The sequence below is a fragment of the Pipra filicauda genome, unplaced genomic scaffold (genome assembly GCF_003945595.2).
Source record: "Pipra filicauda isolate LSUMZ 115617 unplaced genomic scaffold, ASM394559v2 scaffold85_size2586006_pilon, whole genome shotgun sequence".
NCBI classification, from domain to species: Eukaryota; Metazoa; Chordata; class Aves; order Passeriformes; family Pipridae; genus Pipra; species Pipra filicauda.
In genome coordinates, this window is record NW_024105042.1 from 1,694,138 (window position 1) to 1,710,797 (window position 16,660).

At 40.9% G+C, this 16,660-nt stretch overlaps 1 protein-coding gene across 1 annotated transcript in view; it reads right to left on the minus strand.

Moving 5' to 3' along the window:
• Positions 1-16,660, minus strand: part of CNNM2 (cyclin and CBS domain divalent metal cation transport mediator 2) — a 120,319-nt gene that overhangs the window by 29,042 nt on the left and 74,617 nt on the right. Inside the window, exon 2 of the mRNA XM_027738640.2 lies at positions 832-975. Coding sequence (XP_027594441.1) covers positions 832-975 — 144 coding nt within the window. The remainder of the gene's footprint in view (positions 1-831; positions 976-16,660) is intronic.

Consider the following 16,660-nt stretch of genomic DNA (forward strand, 5'->3'; position numbering starts at 1 on the left):
CATAGTAAAAAATAGCATCTGCCAGCAAGTGATCAAAATACAGATAAGACATATGAAGAATGACAGAAAGGAAGTCCTGTACGCACAGGCCAGATTGTGCAGATGGGAAGAGAAGCAAAGACACTTTAGATAACTGGTCAAAGACCAGATAAACTCTAATCTGGGAAAGAAAAGGATCCAGATCTCTCAAGTCCCAGGTAGTGGCTGACCTACAGCATCGTGTCCCTCAACATATGTTAACACAAGGAAGGAAAGAGCTGTACTGACTGATAAAAACAGAAGGCATTTAGGACATGCTGGGTTTTGGCCCTGAAGAAGACTTTCCATTCTCAGGAATTCTGAATGAATGACAGAGAGAGATTCTAAAGAGACTCCTTTCCTCTTCCTCGAGGCAAGGTATTTGCCTGCCTTCTTGCTAACGTATGGTAGTACCTGGACTACAGACCCCTGAGACAGAGAGAAGATAGGGGAAAGAGAGTGCTGTAACAGAAAGGTTTAACAAGGCCACAGTGGTGGAGAACAGGTAGCAGGAGAGAAAAGATTGTTGCAGATGCAAACCTCCTTGATGAAAAGGTCAAATAAAGACACTTGTCCTGTTTCTGAATTAATACAGCATAAAGCAGTGAGGTACCCATGCTGTAAAACCAAAAATTGCTTCAACCACTTGAGGGATCTGCAGGTCATTTTGTTAAGGAAACTTCCTTAACAATTTGACCATTAAGATTTTAAATCAGCAACGTAACATCTTTCAAAACACAGCTATAAACACAATTGCTGCTGGATGGAGTCTTCTGTCTCATCCATAAACAAATTGCAAATATTTCTACTCACTGTATAGATCTGTTTCGTCCAGAATTTCAGACTTGATGATCTCTTCAATCACATCTTCTAAAGTGACAATTCCCAGAACTTCATAAAAAGGATCCCCTTCTCCTTCATTGTTTACTCTTTGTACTATAGCCAGGTGAGACTTGCCTGCAAGGAGACAGATCAGCAATTCAGACATTTCAGAAATTCCTGAATGATCAGAAATTATAGTAGAACTATAGACACACAGGTATAAATAAAAGACAAAAAGGTTGGTGTCAGGCTTTATGAAAAAAGGTGCAAAGTTTAACAGATGTTTGAAATCATAATCTGGTTTATGTCTGAGATACACATTCCTGGGTCACATAAATCCACCTAATACACTAAAAGAGAACAACTAAAGAGATGAGTGTTCCCATTCTAATGTCTTTCCCAGCAAAACAGTCACCCTGGCATTGAATTCATTATATTATCTTGTTAACAGTTGTTCCGCTTCTTGTCTCATGCACTGGCAGAGGAAGGCCAGGCTGGAGCACTCCTTTGCAGTGAGGTCCCGTAGATGTTCTCCTCAAGCTTGGAAACAACAGCAACAATGGCCAAACCACAGAAGCATGGGGACAGGGCAGAGCTGGGGAGAAGGGGTCAGCCCAATCCATCAGTTTCTCTTTTTCTCCTCCCTTCCTCAAAAATAATTTATTTATGTATTCTCCATATAGAGGGGGGACAACTTATTTTGGAATTAATTAACTAAAATATCCAAAGTGACAGTGTCTGATCAACAAAGAGAAAAGCTGAGATATTCTAGTGGCTCTGAAGATCCCTGAGCTGTGCATCATTTGCAGTGAATTCCTAAATTCCTTTCTGCCACAAGGAATAATGATGATGACAATATTATTATGAGCCTTCAAATTGGCTTTGATACCCTTGGTTGCCATTTCCCTGACTGCCACTGAAAGCCAGTCTTTTGTAAAGCTGCATAAATAGTAACATGCATTATGCATTGAAAGGGTCACCAAATGCAAGTGGCATTTCGAAGTACTAATACAGCAGACAGAAATATGCTTTCTGAATTATCAGGAGTTAAGCAACGTTGCCTCACATTCTTCTTTGCTGGTATCAAAAACGATACTTATCCCCAATTGCGGAAGACAACCAAAATAGTCCAACTTTGCTTACACCCCCTTTATAGGCAATAATGTCTGCATGTTTTAAGATTCAGATTATTAGACTAACAAGCATTCAAACTATTTGAACCCAGACTTACTCATGCTTAAAGAATGAAAATATCCCGAACAAATTAGACAAGGGAGGAAAACTTATCAACTACTGATATAAACATTGCATCAGGTCAAGTCAATTCACTTTGGTAAGTTTTTCACATCTGCTTTCCCAGGGACCCAACATAAGCAGTTAAAAACAAATTCTTGGTGAATGCTGTCTGTCGAAAGTTAAATTCTTTTGCTATTCCCAGCTTGTGATCATTTAAAAGGAATTTTCCAAAGCAGGGTCTAATATTAGACTCAAAATGAAGTTTCCATTCCACTTAGGCGATATTCTCACCAAAGTAACTACTGCATAATCTGATTGTCTTGGAGCTACTCGTTTAGATGCAGATGGACATACTTTAAATACCAACTCCACAACACTGCTGAGTCTTATCTTGAGGAGACCTTATTCTACAGTGAATTAATAGAAAGATGATTTGTGATTTTTAAACTATCAATATGCATATTGTACTGAAAGTCTTTCACTGTGCCAGATTTTACAGGTTTTATTTCTTTGCATTACTTGCAAGACCTCCAGCTCTTTTTACCACTCAATGAACTGCATTAAAATAAAAAGTGACTTCATAAAGACGTGAAAGATTTAAGTGTGGTTATTATTGCCGTTCCCCTATAATATATTACTCCAATTATATCCTTTCAGCATAACAATATTCAATAAAAACTGCAGCACAAAATAACATTACACAGACAAAACAAATATTGCAATTTATTCCCCAGTGCCTCCTCAGATATTTGTATATTTGCTTGCAAGTCAAAAGGCATGGCTCCTTCCAGAACCATTTCTATCACAGACCAGAGCAGCTCATTAGCACATGCTTATTCAGATGCTAATTCCTCAGGATGACCATTCTCATACATTAGTAAATGGAAGATCTGTAGAAGTGGGTTAAATTAAAAAAACAAAACCCCCGAAAGACAATGCTATCAACTTGGTGTTTCAGCTTTGATCAGAATCATCAAATTTGAGTCTTTTCCTCCACTTCTGTACTGCCTATCATAATGCTGAATTAGGTAATGAAATTTTAAATTTTGAAAAGAACAGTGGCGTTCTGGACACATCTACAAGCAATAGGAGAGACTTATGAAAATGGGATTGGGGAAGGACCTGAGCAGCTGGCAATACAATGGGAAGTTGTGCACAGGTTTCATCCACAAACCAGTTACATGCCCTTTCCAGCAGAGTGGTCCCCACCAAGAATTCAGGATCACTAAAATACGTCATGCACTCCTCATGTGAGTAGCTGATCCAAGCAACAGTACCTAATGTGAGACAAGTGATCAAAATCTGTACCAGCGACTGCCCTCTTAGACAAAGTGAGTATATCCAAACTCAGGCTGACACTAACCTTTCTTACCTCTTGACCGTCAAGTTTCCTGTTCTGGACTTTCACGAACTCATCACTTTGTTGGGGTGAGAGGAATTGAAGCCAATGTAATTAGGCTGCCCCTAAAAGCCTGACTTCTGCTCCCAAGTCTTCTCTTTCCTTTCCATTGGCTCCAATGTTCATGTAGTGACTTGATGAGACAGACCAGATCCAAAAATTACATTTCTTGGGGTTTTGCAAGATAATTTTGACCTAGATGCAATAATTTGCCAGAATTCATCAGACAGTGGAACAAGCCCCAGAGCTGGTGATGGAGATATTACAAAGATGCATTCCCAGACCGGCTGCCCTCTCAGACACAGGTGACTGCAATATACTCTCCACGTATGGAAGTAGTCAAGGCAGAAAAGGCTAAAGGAAAAGCTAGTGGAGTACAGACTTCTTTATACATCGTAAAAGAGCACAACACAGCATGTGCTCAGCTTTAAAAGTGGTCTGTGAGTAAAATAATGACTCCTCTGAGTGTTTGAAATAGAAATGGGCTACAGCTTTATTCAAATACTTTATCAGGACACTGGCAATTGTTATACCATTTTATTCAACTGAGAAAGAAAGGTTTCAGCCTGTATTTCCCACTGCTAAGGACGTATAATACATAACCAATAGAGAGCTGAATAAGGTAAATGTCTAGGTAAGGACACCTGGACTGTCTGTAATATTCCTAGGGCTTTGAGAGCAGAACACAAATTAAACAGAGAGAACAGGTGTGCATGGAAATGATATAAATAAGTCCTGTATTTCACTGGTTAGGTGAAATATAGAAAACTGTGGTTAGGCCACAGTCTCTAACCATACTACATAGATGACACTAATACTTAAATCACTTGTTTTAAGTGTTGATACAATGAGATTTAGCAAGTGGGCAGCTCTGCAGCACTGCCAGATCTCATGACAAAGGCATAAATGACGTGAGTGATGTGTGACCCACAACTCCTCTGTGGCCACAGGCAGGCAGCATTTGCTTTCTGCCTCAGCTTCCCCCATGTACAGCAATGGCCAGTGTGTACATGTGTACATGTGTACATGGCTTGAGCTACAAGTTGTGACAAATTTTAACCTCTCAGTTACATTCATGGACAACTAAAGCACCAAGCAGTTTTGTTAAACGCAAATCCAATCTCATCTCATTGCTTAAAACCCTGCCACTCAGCTTAGATTTTGCTCTGTACCACAACTTCTGATTGATTAATCAAGCTAATTAAGAAACATGAAGATACTTAGTGAAATCCACATGAGCAAGTGAACCTAGCCAGACAGTGGAACAAGCCCATGTTCCACATGAGCTTCTGGGAGTCCATGTGGTTTACTGACCACACAGAACAGAACTGGAAGAAATGCCTGAAATACCCATTCTCTTACAGCACCTTGACCATTTCTTGAAAAATTTATTAACTAAAAAAATCAGTGCTAAATCAAAGCTATGGTAGACATTTAGAAAACAGAAGATTGCTTTAAAGGCAGTCTGTGGTAAAACAAGAATCAGGCCAGTCAATTTTTGTTAAAACCAGTAATGTGAGTCTGCTGTTGGTAAGTGCCCTGGTATGTTAAGCTATAGCCTGTTTAATATGCCTTCAATGACATGGAGAAAAATCCCAGGAGGCACTTAGTTGCCCTTGAATTTACTAACTAATGATCTGTGCTTCTGAAAAATCCCCCTGTTTATTCTTACACGACTGTTTTCATTTTGACTGATTTCTACAAAGGTAAACATTTGGGTCTGTCAGTGAGATTCACAGGTTCAACAATACATTACACAAAACAATCAATTTTAAAATATGTTGTATAATTTAACCATTAAAAATAACTCCCTCTGGGATGGCCCCAGCTTGCAAGCAATTATACCAAAGTAAGAAGTGTTTTCCTAAGTTTCTTTTCTGCAGCACAGTTCAAGGACGTTAAATCTCTATTCTTTTAGCAGAAATTTGCATTCATGCTGTTTGCTTTTCCACTTTGATTATTTTCAATGGGAAAATCAGACTGCTACTTTCTCCACACACACACACACACACAAACTGGTGCATGCTGCCTTTGGGTTCACCACACACCATTCACTGAATTAAGACAAACCCAAAACTTCTGCACAAACATAATCTAGATTTAGACTAGGCTTTTTAGATCCTGCCCTTTTCAGCAGCAAAACACACAATTTTGAATATATGTTTGGGAAGGGAACCTGATAACTAATGTTCATTTAATACAGCCACATGAAACTCATCCAGATCCTCAAGGAAATGAGTGAAAGTATCAGCACAACCACAGGGAATACAGTGATTCTCCTTTAAACTGGAGAGCTCACAGACTTGTACAAACATTAACTAGAAACCACAGCAGCCTTCACAGGAAAATAAAAAAGTAGCACTTTAAATAGACTCTTTGTGTTAAAGTCCATTTAGTGGGAGGACATCAAAAAAAAAAGCAAAAATCAGGGAGAGTTTCAGAATGACTTCCTGACAGTGAATTGTATTTGTAAGGAATACTTTCCCAGGGGAAACGACAGAAGCTCAGTTACTTGCAACTTTGAAAACTCGACTGGACAAAGCTCTTAGAAAGGACTCAATTACCGTCCCCTGCCCTGTGGCAGATGAAAGAGAAGCGATGAGCTAACATTTTCCATCTCCAGCAGCCTATCAGTCAGTGCAGGCGCTCGACCCAACCGCTGCCTACCCTTCAATCCCTTCTGGTAGGACCGTGGTGAGACACACGCTGACAAACTTAATTTGCTTTGCTGATGCTTCTAAATGTGAGGGCGCAGCTCTAGACAGGTGCAACCTGCTGCAGCTTTACATGCAACTGAACTGAACCTGGCAACAAACTTGGATCACAAGCTGAGAAATCACCATAGGTACATGAGTAAAAGAAATTAGCTGGGAACCAGAAATAGTTCGAGTGCAAAGAAAAAGGCCATTTCAACTTAGAGCTCTGCTATCAAAGTGGAAATCTTAGGGAACAATAAGAAGTGAGAACATCTAGGGAAAACTATTACCAGGTGTAGGCAGGCAGCAAGAACAAAAATGAGGAGTGAAGAGAAAAGTTTCAGAAACTCCCTGAATATTATTGATGACTCCCTTGCCATGAACAGCATGACAAGGCTTCCCAGTCAGGCAGTCCTTATGCAGTAGGGAGTTTGGGCTGAATATGGCTGGTGTTGACAATAATCAGGGTCCACGAGGGTGTGAAATGCACATCACTAGCTGGGCTGCTCTCAGTGTTTCAGCCTGGTAAATGAACAAACACAAGCTGCTTCCCAAACCTGGAAGCTACTGTCTTTGAGAATTATCCACTGGATCTGAAGGAGAGGAAGAGATGGAAAACATAACACTTGAGAGAGAGAAAACTCTTGAAAGCAAAAAGGGTTTGGACACCTCTCTTAGGCTCTAACCTGAGTACAAGGTTGTGATATCAGGACACTGGTGGCTTGAGGTGAGAAACAGGTTGGAAGTTTTAAAAAATAAAAAAATCAAGGAAGCACTTCAGGAGTGCAGCAACTAAAGTCAAAAGAAGAGGTGGTAACAACAAGAAGAGAAAATATTGAATCTGGAGAGAGACCTAGTGTTATTTGGGCTGACACAGAACAAAAAAGTTCATATAAAATTTAAGGCAAGCAAGTAGAATATTGAAGTCATTCTTGGTCATGGTTCAAGTCTTCCATACCAGATTCAAAAGATACTGAAGTGTGACTTATGCTGATGGGATTTTCCCTGTGTCTCCACTTCCCAAGGCACGTAATGACCTTTTGGAAAGAAGTGTAAAAAATGCATCTCCTTACTGCCTCACACCTCCACAGCATGGTCAACAAGGATTTTTTCTTAGTGTTCAAGGACCCTAAAAAGGAGCCATGCTAATTTTATTACTTCCCTGTTTGTTCAAGATTGTCCCACTGATTTCAGCATTCCTTCAGGAATGAAGAGCAGACACCCGCCAGCAGAAATGCCGCCAGCAGAGGGAGCGCAAAACCTTGGGTTTGCGAAATTCAAGTCCTTGAATTTCAGGTCCTCCCCAGACCTCAGTCCCTCCGAGAGCAGATGGAGAGGACAGGTCCTGGATTCTGGCATCGGTGGGGCCAGGCTGCTGAATCCTTCGAGAGATGTGAACAGTTGGAAATCCAAACCGATGACCCCTTTCTGCCACGGCCCGTTCAGTGTCTCCTTCTGCAACTTTTCATTGCTGCTATGACTTGTACCCATCCCACCCTCCTCCCACTTCCCTGCCCTAGGGGGGACAATTTCTTGAGCCCTTCATAAGGGCGCAGGAGAGGAAACCATCACCCTTGTTAGTCTCCTCCAGTCCAAGAGGCTGCTTCCACTAACCAACAGTTAATCCACTAAATGAAAACAAGAACACCAAGATATGTTTATGAGCAACAAAAATAGAAGCCAATCCAAAACAACGACGAACTCGGATGACTTTGATGTTCAGGTAACCAAAACATAACACCAACAGAAACAACAGCCTTATTCTGTATCATTACAGCCAAAAATCCTACTGATCTAATCCTCCCCCTAATCCTGCCTCTCTCAATTCCTAGAACAGACTGAGTTTAATTCAGGGAGCTTCTAGATTTTGGCATCTACACCAAGAGATTTTAAATCCGACAAAGGTAAAGTACTAGAAGGCACAACAGAAACATGTTTGGACATTAGGAGGAGGTTAGCTGAGGCCAACATGCTTACATAAGGACCTAAACCTTATGCTGAGAGCAAAGAGCACAAACTGAAAAGGAAGAACAGCATCTTGGGGGGTGTGAAAGGAACTCAGGGCTGGATATACTCTCTTTTTTTTTTATTACTACCATCAGCTCCTATAGTTCACTTTTAGCTCACTATTTAGGACATAAATTTAAAAAGGTTCTTGCGTTACCAACATCTTAAATCATTAATATTCTATTTTAATGACTTGTTTTACTTCAGGCCATTTATATCACATGTAGTCTGCAACTCTAGCAGCCACAAACCCAGCCTGATCGATGCTGCCATCAGATTTTTCAAGCTCAGAGCAAGGCTTTCTAATTTACGTTGCGGCAGGAGCCAGGGGAAGCTTAACAAAAATCTACTCGGTTAACTTTCTAAATTGGTGACAACACCTTCATCCAGCAGGATTTGTAGAACCCCAGAACCACTTACATGTGTGCGCTTTCACAGCAACCAGGGGACAAACACGCCTGTAAACACGATCAGTGCCGGTGACCTTGACTTTGCATGAGTGCAGCATCAGGGCCACGTGAGCACTCGTGCTCTGACACCGCACATTTGTTTCTCTGGAATGTAACATCAGTGCAGGGATTCATGCACTGCCATTACAGAGCAATTTCCAACCACTTCAGCAGAACACGAAGGATACTGCAGCAATCTGAAGGCACAAGAAACACAAACACCTTCTCTCACTGGCTTTTAGTTTGGGTCAGGTCCCACGAGGTGTAGTCATGAAAAACCAGCTGCTGCAGAACTGTGCTTCACACTGTCAGCAAATTCAATGGGAAGTGGGGAATGTCCTCCGGCTGGAAAGTGACTCTTTTAAAGGCTGAAGGTATGGCACATCTAAATGTAGCAAAATGCCAAGAGAGACCCAAAATTACGGATCAGAGAAGCTCACTGGAGTGACTATTTTCAACTTTCTTAAGGCACATTTTCACTTTGCTTTGGTGCAATTTTAGCTAGCGAGAGATCACAGCTGAATGCTGGACCCATGCCTCTTCATCAAGAACCTGTGCAGATCAGCAGGTATGGATGTGGCAGGGGGGAGGTAATTTAAATCACCCAAAGTCATGTTGGAAGAGTCTGACACAAAAGAAGTACATAAGAGCACTTGCGATTTCAGAACTGGGCATCACAGATATTTCAATGCCTACAAACTGCAGGATTTTTGCAAAATATTAATACAATAACACAGAGGGGAGAAAATCCATGATTTTGCATTTTTTTTTTTAGGATTTAAGTAGATCTTATCTTGATTATGGGTTATTTTCAAGGCCTATCAGGCAAAAAGCTAGCAAAAGAACTAGTTCAAATGCTCACTCAGCATCCTTGGGAAAAGGAGAGATTACAGAAAACTGTCTTTTCTGAAAGAGTGACAATACTGGTGGTATAACTGAATGTACTCTTACTATTATTGAAGAAAAAATGTGGTATGACTGGCTTTGTTCCCAGGAGTTATCAATTACTCATATATGTAAGATTTTCATGTGAACTACTAATACATCATCTTTCCATCCAGACACAGAAAGATTAATTTTCTCAAAAAACAGTATTACTGGGTCAGATTTTAGAAATGGAAACTTCAAAGATCAATCTCTATGGCAATTATGCTATTAATATTTTTAATTACTGACTTTACTCAGAAACTTTTTAAAGTTTCCATTTGTGAACAACCATCTAATTAGTGGGTTTTTGGGCCACCCTACATAGCTCTCTGGTAGGCTGAGTTTGTCCAGAGCTCTTGAAGGAGGAAGGAAACCTCTCAGATAAGACAGCAAAGCCTTGCTCCTTCAGCAACAGCCACTGGAGAGAACTGAAGATAAGGTGAAGAGGAGAGACTTGCCCCTGAGCAACAAGAGACTGGAGATAAATGAAGAGAAGGAGTCTAAGATATTGAATTTGTGAACTTGCCCCCACTAGTTTTGCTGTGATGAAGAGTTCCTTTACTCCAGAAGAATAAATCAGGATTGCTCAACAGCTTTCCAACTTTTTCCAAGGGTGTGTATGACAGGGGATGACATGTAACTCACATCTACATTACAATATTATTCAAAGTCTCCTTGTCAATATTTACACGAAGTGATGAGCTGTAGTATTTTAGTGACGTAACAGGAATTATGCGAGGAGGGTATTTCTTTCATCTGCCTATTTAGTTCAGGGAAGGTGTAGTGGAGCCAGTGTTGTTTTCTTTGGTATTCTGCAGAAATCTCAATCATTATTTTAGCCCCATCCAAAATGAATGTTAATTTATTTGCTCCCAAATAACCTAAGTACTTGCTTTAATATCACTGACTTCTGAGGCTTCATTTATTTTGACAATTTTACTCCAGAACAAGCTTTGTGTCATAGTTTCTCATAGGGAATGGGGCTATTGATCTAAGCAGAAGACCTTTTCATTCAATCACCTCTGGCAGGGGACAGACCTCTATTGTCTCTTTAAGACTGTTCAGCTTGTTTGAAATCGTGTGTGTCAGAGCATCTCTGTGAATTTATCTAAGCCTAGGCTCTCATACTTTTCTACTAACACCATGTAACAGAATTGCATCAAGGTATCTCAGGACAGCAAGAGCTCACAAGTGTCCATTTGAATCATCTGATACACATGATCCATTCACCTGATGTACCCAACTCCTCCTGCAAAAATCTGATGAGAGTTATGGTGAAGCACAACTTCACTAACTACGGAAAGAACCTCAATTACCACAGTTGAACCCACAGGCACAGGCCAAATCAGCTTCCCTTGTGAGGGCAGAGGGTGAATTAAAACTCAAGCAACCCATACAGCTTTGCCCAGAAACCTGTGTCCACGCTAAGAGTGCTCTGACAGTGGCAATACCAGCATCCCTAAAATATTCTGACCACGGAAATGCCATCAGAGCAATGGTGTCCTATTGTGACTCCTGCATCGCATTTGTTTACTTTTAGCTAGGGTTAGGCTGAATTCTTCTACATTCCCATAAACACTGAAGTTAAACACCTTGAACTTCTGCTAGAAAAGACATGGGCAGCTAGGTCACACAACATACAATACACGCAGTTCATTGTTATCTTCCGTGACCGCTTGAAAATAAAAACATTCTGGGTATGCTACTGCAGCACAAGTCTCAACCAGAAAACCAGTCTACTAGGCTCTGAGGACTTCCAATTAAATCTATAGTATAAACAACAGTATTTATCTAGCATATTAGCACAACGGATGTCTGCTGCTGTATGTGGTTCCAAGGACTGGGGCATGAGAGTTTGGAAAGCTATAGATTCACAGTCAGACCTCTTCTTGGAGTCTGCAACGCTCTTGAGGTTCTTTCTGCATCTTCTGCGTGTTCAAGAAAGGTCCCATCACAAATGCAGCTACTGGCTAGGTGATGCTGCCTTCACAGAACAGGTAAGGGCTGAGCTCTCATCTCCACCTCAGAGGGAGCAATAGGGAAAATCTCCTCTCTTGTCCACACACTTTTTCATGAAACTGACAGAAGAATGGTACGTCAGTGACTTTTAAAGCTACGGAGGACTAGGACAGGTAAGGAAAAAAAAATAAACTACAAAAAATCCCAACCAAACAAAATAAAAACCACCAGACAAACCCCCCCCCACAAATGCCCCCGAGCAACCTCCCTCACAGCAGTAACAGTGCAGACCCTATGCCAGTCCCCCAAACACCAGAAAAGAACAAACTTCAAAACACTGCTATAATTTCCACTTGCAGGAAGAGGCTGTCAGTCCGTCACGACAGTAAAGGAAAAAAAAAAACAACAACAAAATTTGCTAGAAATAAAAATTATTATATAAATCCCTACTTTATACCACGCAGAATTTGTTTAGTTGAAACACCACGTATTTCCAAGTAGAGCTCAAATACACACTTAGTCTAAGTAAGCTGAACTATGCATGATCCACTGCTCTGCATCTTAACGCACACCAGGTTAATACACGTGAAAGCGCCCATCATTCCAGGAGCCGGGAGAGCCCGGCCACGCACACGGCACTGCTGTCCTTACAAGGGTTAGACAAACAGACCAGCAAACACTGGCAAAAGGAAATGCATTTTGAGTTCACAGTGGGGCTATCGCTTGGCTATTTCTGAAGCGCCTGCATCTAAAAAAAGATCCAGTTCACACAAGTAGCTATTTTACCTTACTGTCCCACAAGATCTAAATGCATTTTTTCCGATTACACTTTCCCACCATAAAATACACAACAAAATGTGACACATATTTTTAAATATTCCTATGAAGGCATTTTGCTTATATATAGAAACATGAGTATATATGGAAACATACAAACCCCTGTGTTTATATATAGATGAGTCCTCACTGTATAACTAATATTAGTTCATGGAACTGAAGTCACACACAACAACAACAAAAAAATGAATTAAAGTTCTAGTGAGCCTTGCCATAAAATACACAAAGCAGAAAAAAACCTCTTGGATTTATGATAATCTCTGTATGAAATGCTGAATGGTAAATTCCCTTGAGAACTTCTCTGACACAAGAAATACATAACAAAATAAACAAATGAGGAGACAAGTCTAAGAGGCTCTCACTGAAGAGACATCTAGTTCACTCTTTTCCTTTTTTTTTTTTCTCCTCCACTCCAGCAAAATCTCTGTCATGAACCAGAAGAGAGGCACAAAGAAGTCTTCCTGGGGGCCTCTTCTAAAGCCCATCTCCTGGGGAACAGAAGACCATCAGCTTCACTAAGAGAAAGCATTTCAAATTACTACCACAATTCCTGCTCTTGTGAGAGTTCCACACTGTAATGCCCCATCTGGATAAAAGAAATATACTTTGATAGTTACATGAAGGTGATAAAAGTTCTTCATAAGAATTATTTGCACAAGTGTGAGAAGTTTGACTTTTACTCTCTAATTATTCCTCCATGGTTCGGTGTCCCAAACACCACATTTCTTGCACTTAACCAAAAGATGAATGCAAAATTGACTAATCTGTTTCAGTGTTTAGTCTGAGGGAAACAAAGTAAGCAGAAAATATGAGAAACATTTTTCTAAAGAGATAAAATTTAAATACGTTTTCCAGGAATTAGTAAAATGGATGAAGAATACCCCAAGTCTCAATCCCATCTCATCTATTCAAGCACTTATTCTATCCACTCACAGCACTTATACTGCAGTCCTTAAATAGTCCTTAGGAGCCTGTTTTAACATACACCCAAAATCCCCTGCTTGAATGCCTTCCTTGATGAGTACAGAATCCCGGTTTTCATGAAAATGAGAGTTTTCAGCAGTAACAGTTGGACACTTTTGTAGAAATTTTACAATTACCATCAGTAAAAAGGACACTTGGATGACCTGAACACTAAGCAGCTCAAGGTTTTTTCTAAATAAAACTACAGCTACTGAAATGATGGCACAGCCCATAGCCAGCCCTGTGCCTCAGGGTTGTAACTCTGTAACATGCTGGAGTCAACTGGACAAAGCAACCGAGGGCTCTGAAGGGTAAAGGTTGGAGTAGGCACTGTTCTGGAGCTTAGTGGAAAGCCTCAGGCAATAGCTGTTTTTAACAGTAGTGGCAGATGGTTTTCCAAAACTGAAGATACTTCTTTAAATCCTTAAAGGCTGGTGGCATCTCACCTGCTTATTTCCATGGCAACTGCTTACCAAAAAGCTGTTTATCCTAAAGCTGTCTTCTCTCTTGCCCTGCATCTCCTGTTGCATCAAATAACCATAAAAGAAAATGGGATCAAGGATGAATAAATCCAATTGAAACAGTAAAATTTCAAAGGTTTCTTACCAAAACTTTACAGATCTCTGTCCCACTTCACAACATTATCGCCTTCTTGATGGCTGAAAATTAGCAACTACATAATAGGTTCAACCTCACAGCACAAGGCAAGGGTACCACTCCCTAATCTAGAGCAAGGCTAGATCAGTGTGGTGAGCACAGAACAGGAGTAGTTCTAGATCCTGGGACCAAGAACTACAAATGTAGCCAGCTTCACAGGAACGCCAAGTTCTTTCATGACCACAAGTGATCAGGAGCTCAGATCCATTATTCATTGAGATGATGACATGTCTGGCAGAACAACAGCTCTTGGCAGGACAGTAAAATATTTATGCAGTGCAACAACTCAAAGAAAATGACTTGCCAAATTGACTGCAACAATGGTCTTCAACCTTTTTCAATTTATGGACTGCTAAAAATGTTCGGTGGGAATGCAGAACCTTGTAATGCTGAGCTCTCTACTGACAAAAGGCTTATTGTTTTTCAGATACCTTTTATTGAGACGTCCAAAATAGTCCTTGGACGCAAGCTAAAAATAAAAAAAAATAAAAAATCACCAGACCACATTATTTTCTGGAAAATATTAAGCAATCTTCCTTACTATACAATAACCGAGACGCAAAAGCCTGAAATCAAATTGTTACAGGTCCCTGCAAAATAAAGATATTCTTCCTAGTGGCCTTAGCAAGAGGTTACATGACAAACATGGAGACGAACCACCACATAAAGTGATCAATAACAGAACTCAAAAGCAGAAGAGCTGCAGGCAAGGGAGAGCAGGGAAGACATGTAGTGGTGTATCACCGAACAGAGAGCCCCGGGCAGAAAGTGAGAGCACACATGACCCTGAGAGGGGCACCGAGTGCTGAATCCCACACGGGTATATTTCTGAGGAAAGCTGAAGCTGAAATTAGGGGTTGGCAACAGTGGTTTTTTTAAAGGCAGCATTTAGAGAATTATCAACAGAAACAAAGTATTGGGTAGGGGGAAGAGAAGGAAAGGGAGGAACTTTGGGAATTGCAAATGAGATTCATGTTATTTCCACTGTGGCAGCATTTGAATCGGTGCTCAAACCACCATCTCTGCCCCAGCTCATTAGACTACCTAGTAATTTGCCTGCTTCTGTACAGTAATGCACAGTGGGAGCCATGGCAACGCAGGGATGAGAGAGGCCAGTGTACCCAGCCTCACTGGGGAGGTGGAAGGACCAGGAAGATGATGGGAGGGACAGCATGACTGTCTCAAGCACTGATGTGTTTCATCACATGTACCAGTTCAGTTGATAGCAAGTTGGCCTGGTGGTCTGGCCATTGCAAGATGGCTCTTTCCTGTAGGAATCACAACAGAGGTGACCCGAGGGGAAGGCTTTGCAGATAATACTAGGAAACGTTCTCTGAGCAAAGGGAGCCATGTGAAAGAGGTTGAAGCTGCTCTAGATGTGCAGGGGTGAGACATTTAAAAGGGTACAAGAACAAACAGGAAGTTCTTGCCCACCCTGCATCTCACCTGCGATGATGAGACCTCAATTCCCACCCTCTGTCATGTGCCTTAAATTCCTCACTGCATTCGAGGCAGAATCATATTCTACCCTCACGCTCCTCACTTTAACACCTTGCTATGAACCACCCTTTCAAAAACCCAGATTGAAAACAGTTCTTCCCTCGCAATGGGTCTGAGCCAACCTCTGAGGTGAGAGCAGAGAGCATGAGGTCCAAATCTTTAATCGAGCTGCAAGCAAATATTACAGCAATTTCTTCATCAAATATGGGAGAAGATGTGTTTTTCCAAACACCAGGGCTAGTGAAACTTGATTAGCAGCGGAGCTCTGCGAGAAGATTGCAGTGCTTCTGGAAATAGGTTTAAAAATGGCATGGGGAAACATAGCAAGAAAGTAGCCTGAGAAAGAGATTTCACTGATCCGACAGGAGAAAAAGACATCTTAGAGCAGTTTACTGTTCTCAAAGGAGATACGGAATATCTTCATATCTTTAAGGGATTATGAAATGGTGGTTGGAATGAAGATGTGCAAACCTAATGGAGAAAGAATAGCATGAATACAAGTGAAACAATCAGAAGTGCCAACATTAGTATGCAAGTTATGCCAGAGAGTGAGCACAGAAAGCACTAAGAAGGAAGGTAAGAGCACACTAGGACAAGATGGCAAAACTACTGTAGCGGTTACTTGCTGAAGCAAATAGGATACATCAGAACAAGAAAGGGGTTTGTGCGCAGAAATTCCCCTGGTCATATGAGTGAGTTGTCCATGGGGTTACCCCAAGCTGTTTATGAAAAATTCTCCTGGACCCTGTGAACAATGAAAGCAGCCCTTTTTCCATCCATCTCTCCCAGAGAGAGTATTTAAAGATTTTAATTTTCCCATCTCATTTTTGGTTCATCTCTCTCTTCCTATAAATAGAGAAGCAGCAGTGCATCCATCTCTTCTTCATCTTTTTTGGTGGTCTAGCATTGCACACATGCTGGAATGTTTTTCTAGTAAATGATAAGCTATGGGAATAAAATCGAAGACAAAGGACAAGAGACCTTGAGCTCAGACAAGTAGGAGAGATGGGAGCCTTCTCTTCTTTCCCAAGAGGCAGGTATCTTTCCTCTGGACCAAAGGGTTTTGTTTTGGAAACAAACATATCTATTTCTGTCACTTCCTTTAGACATTTAGTCTTCATGGGGCTGATTGTAGGACTGACTACAGTGTCTGAGAATGACAATCTGGCCCCCAAAAGAAAGCTTTTCTA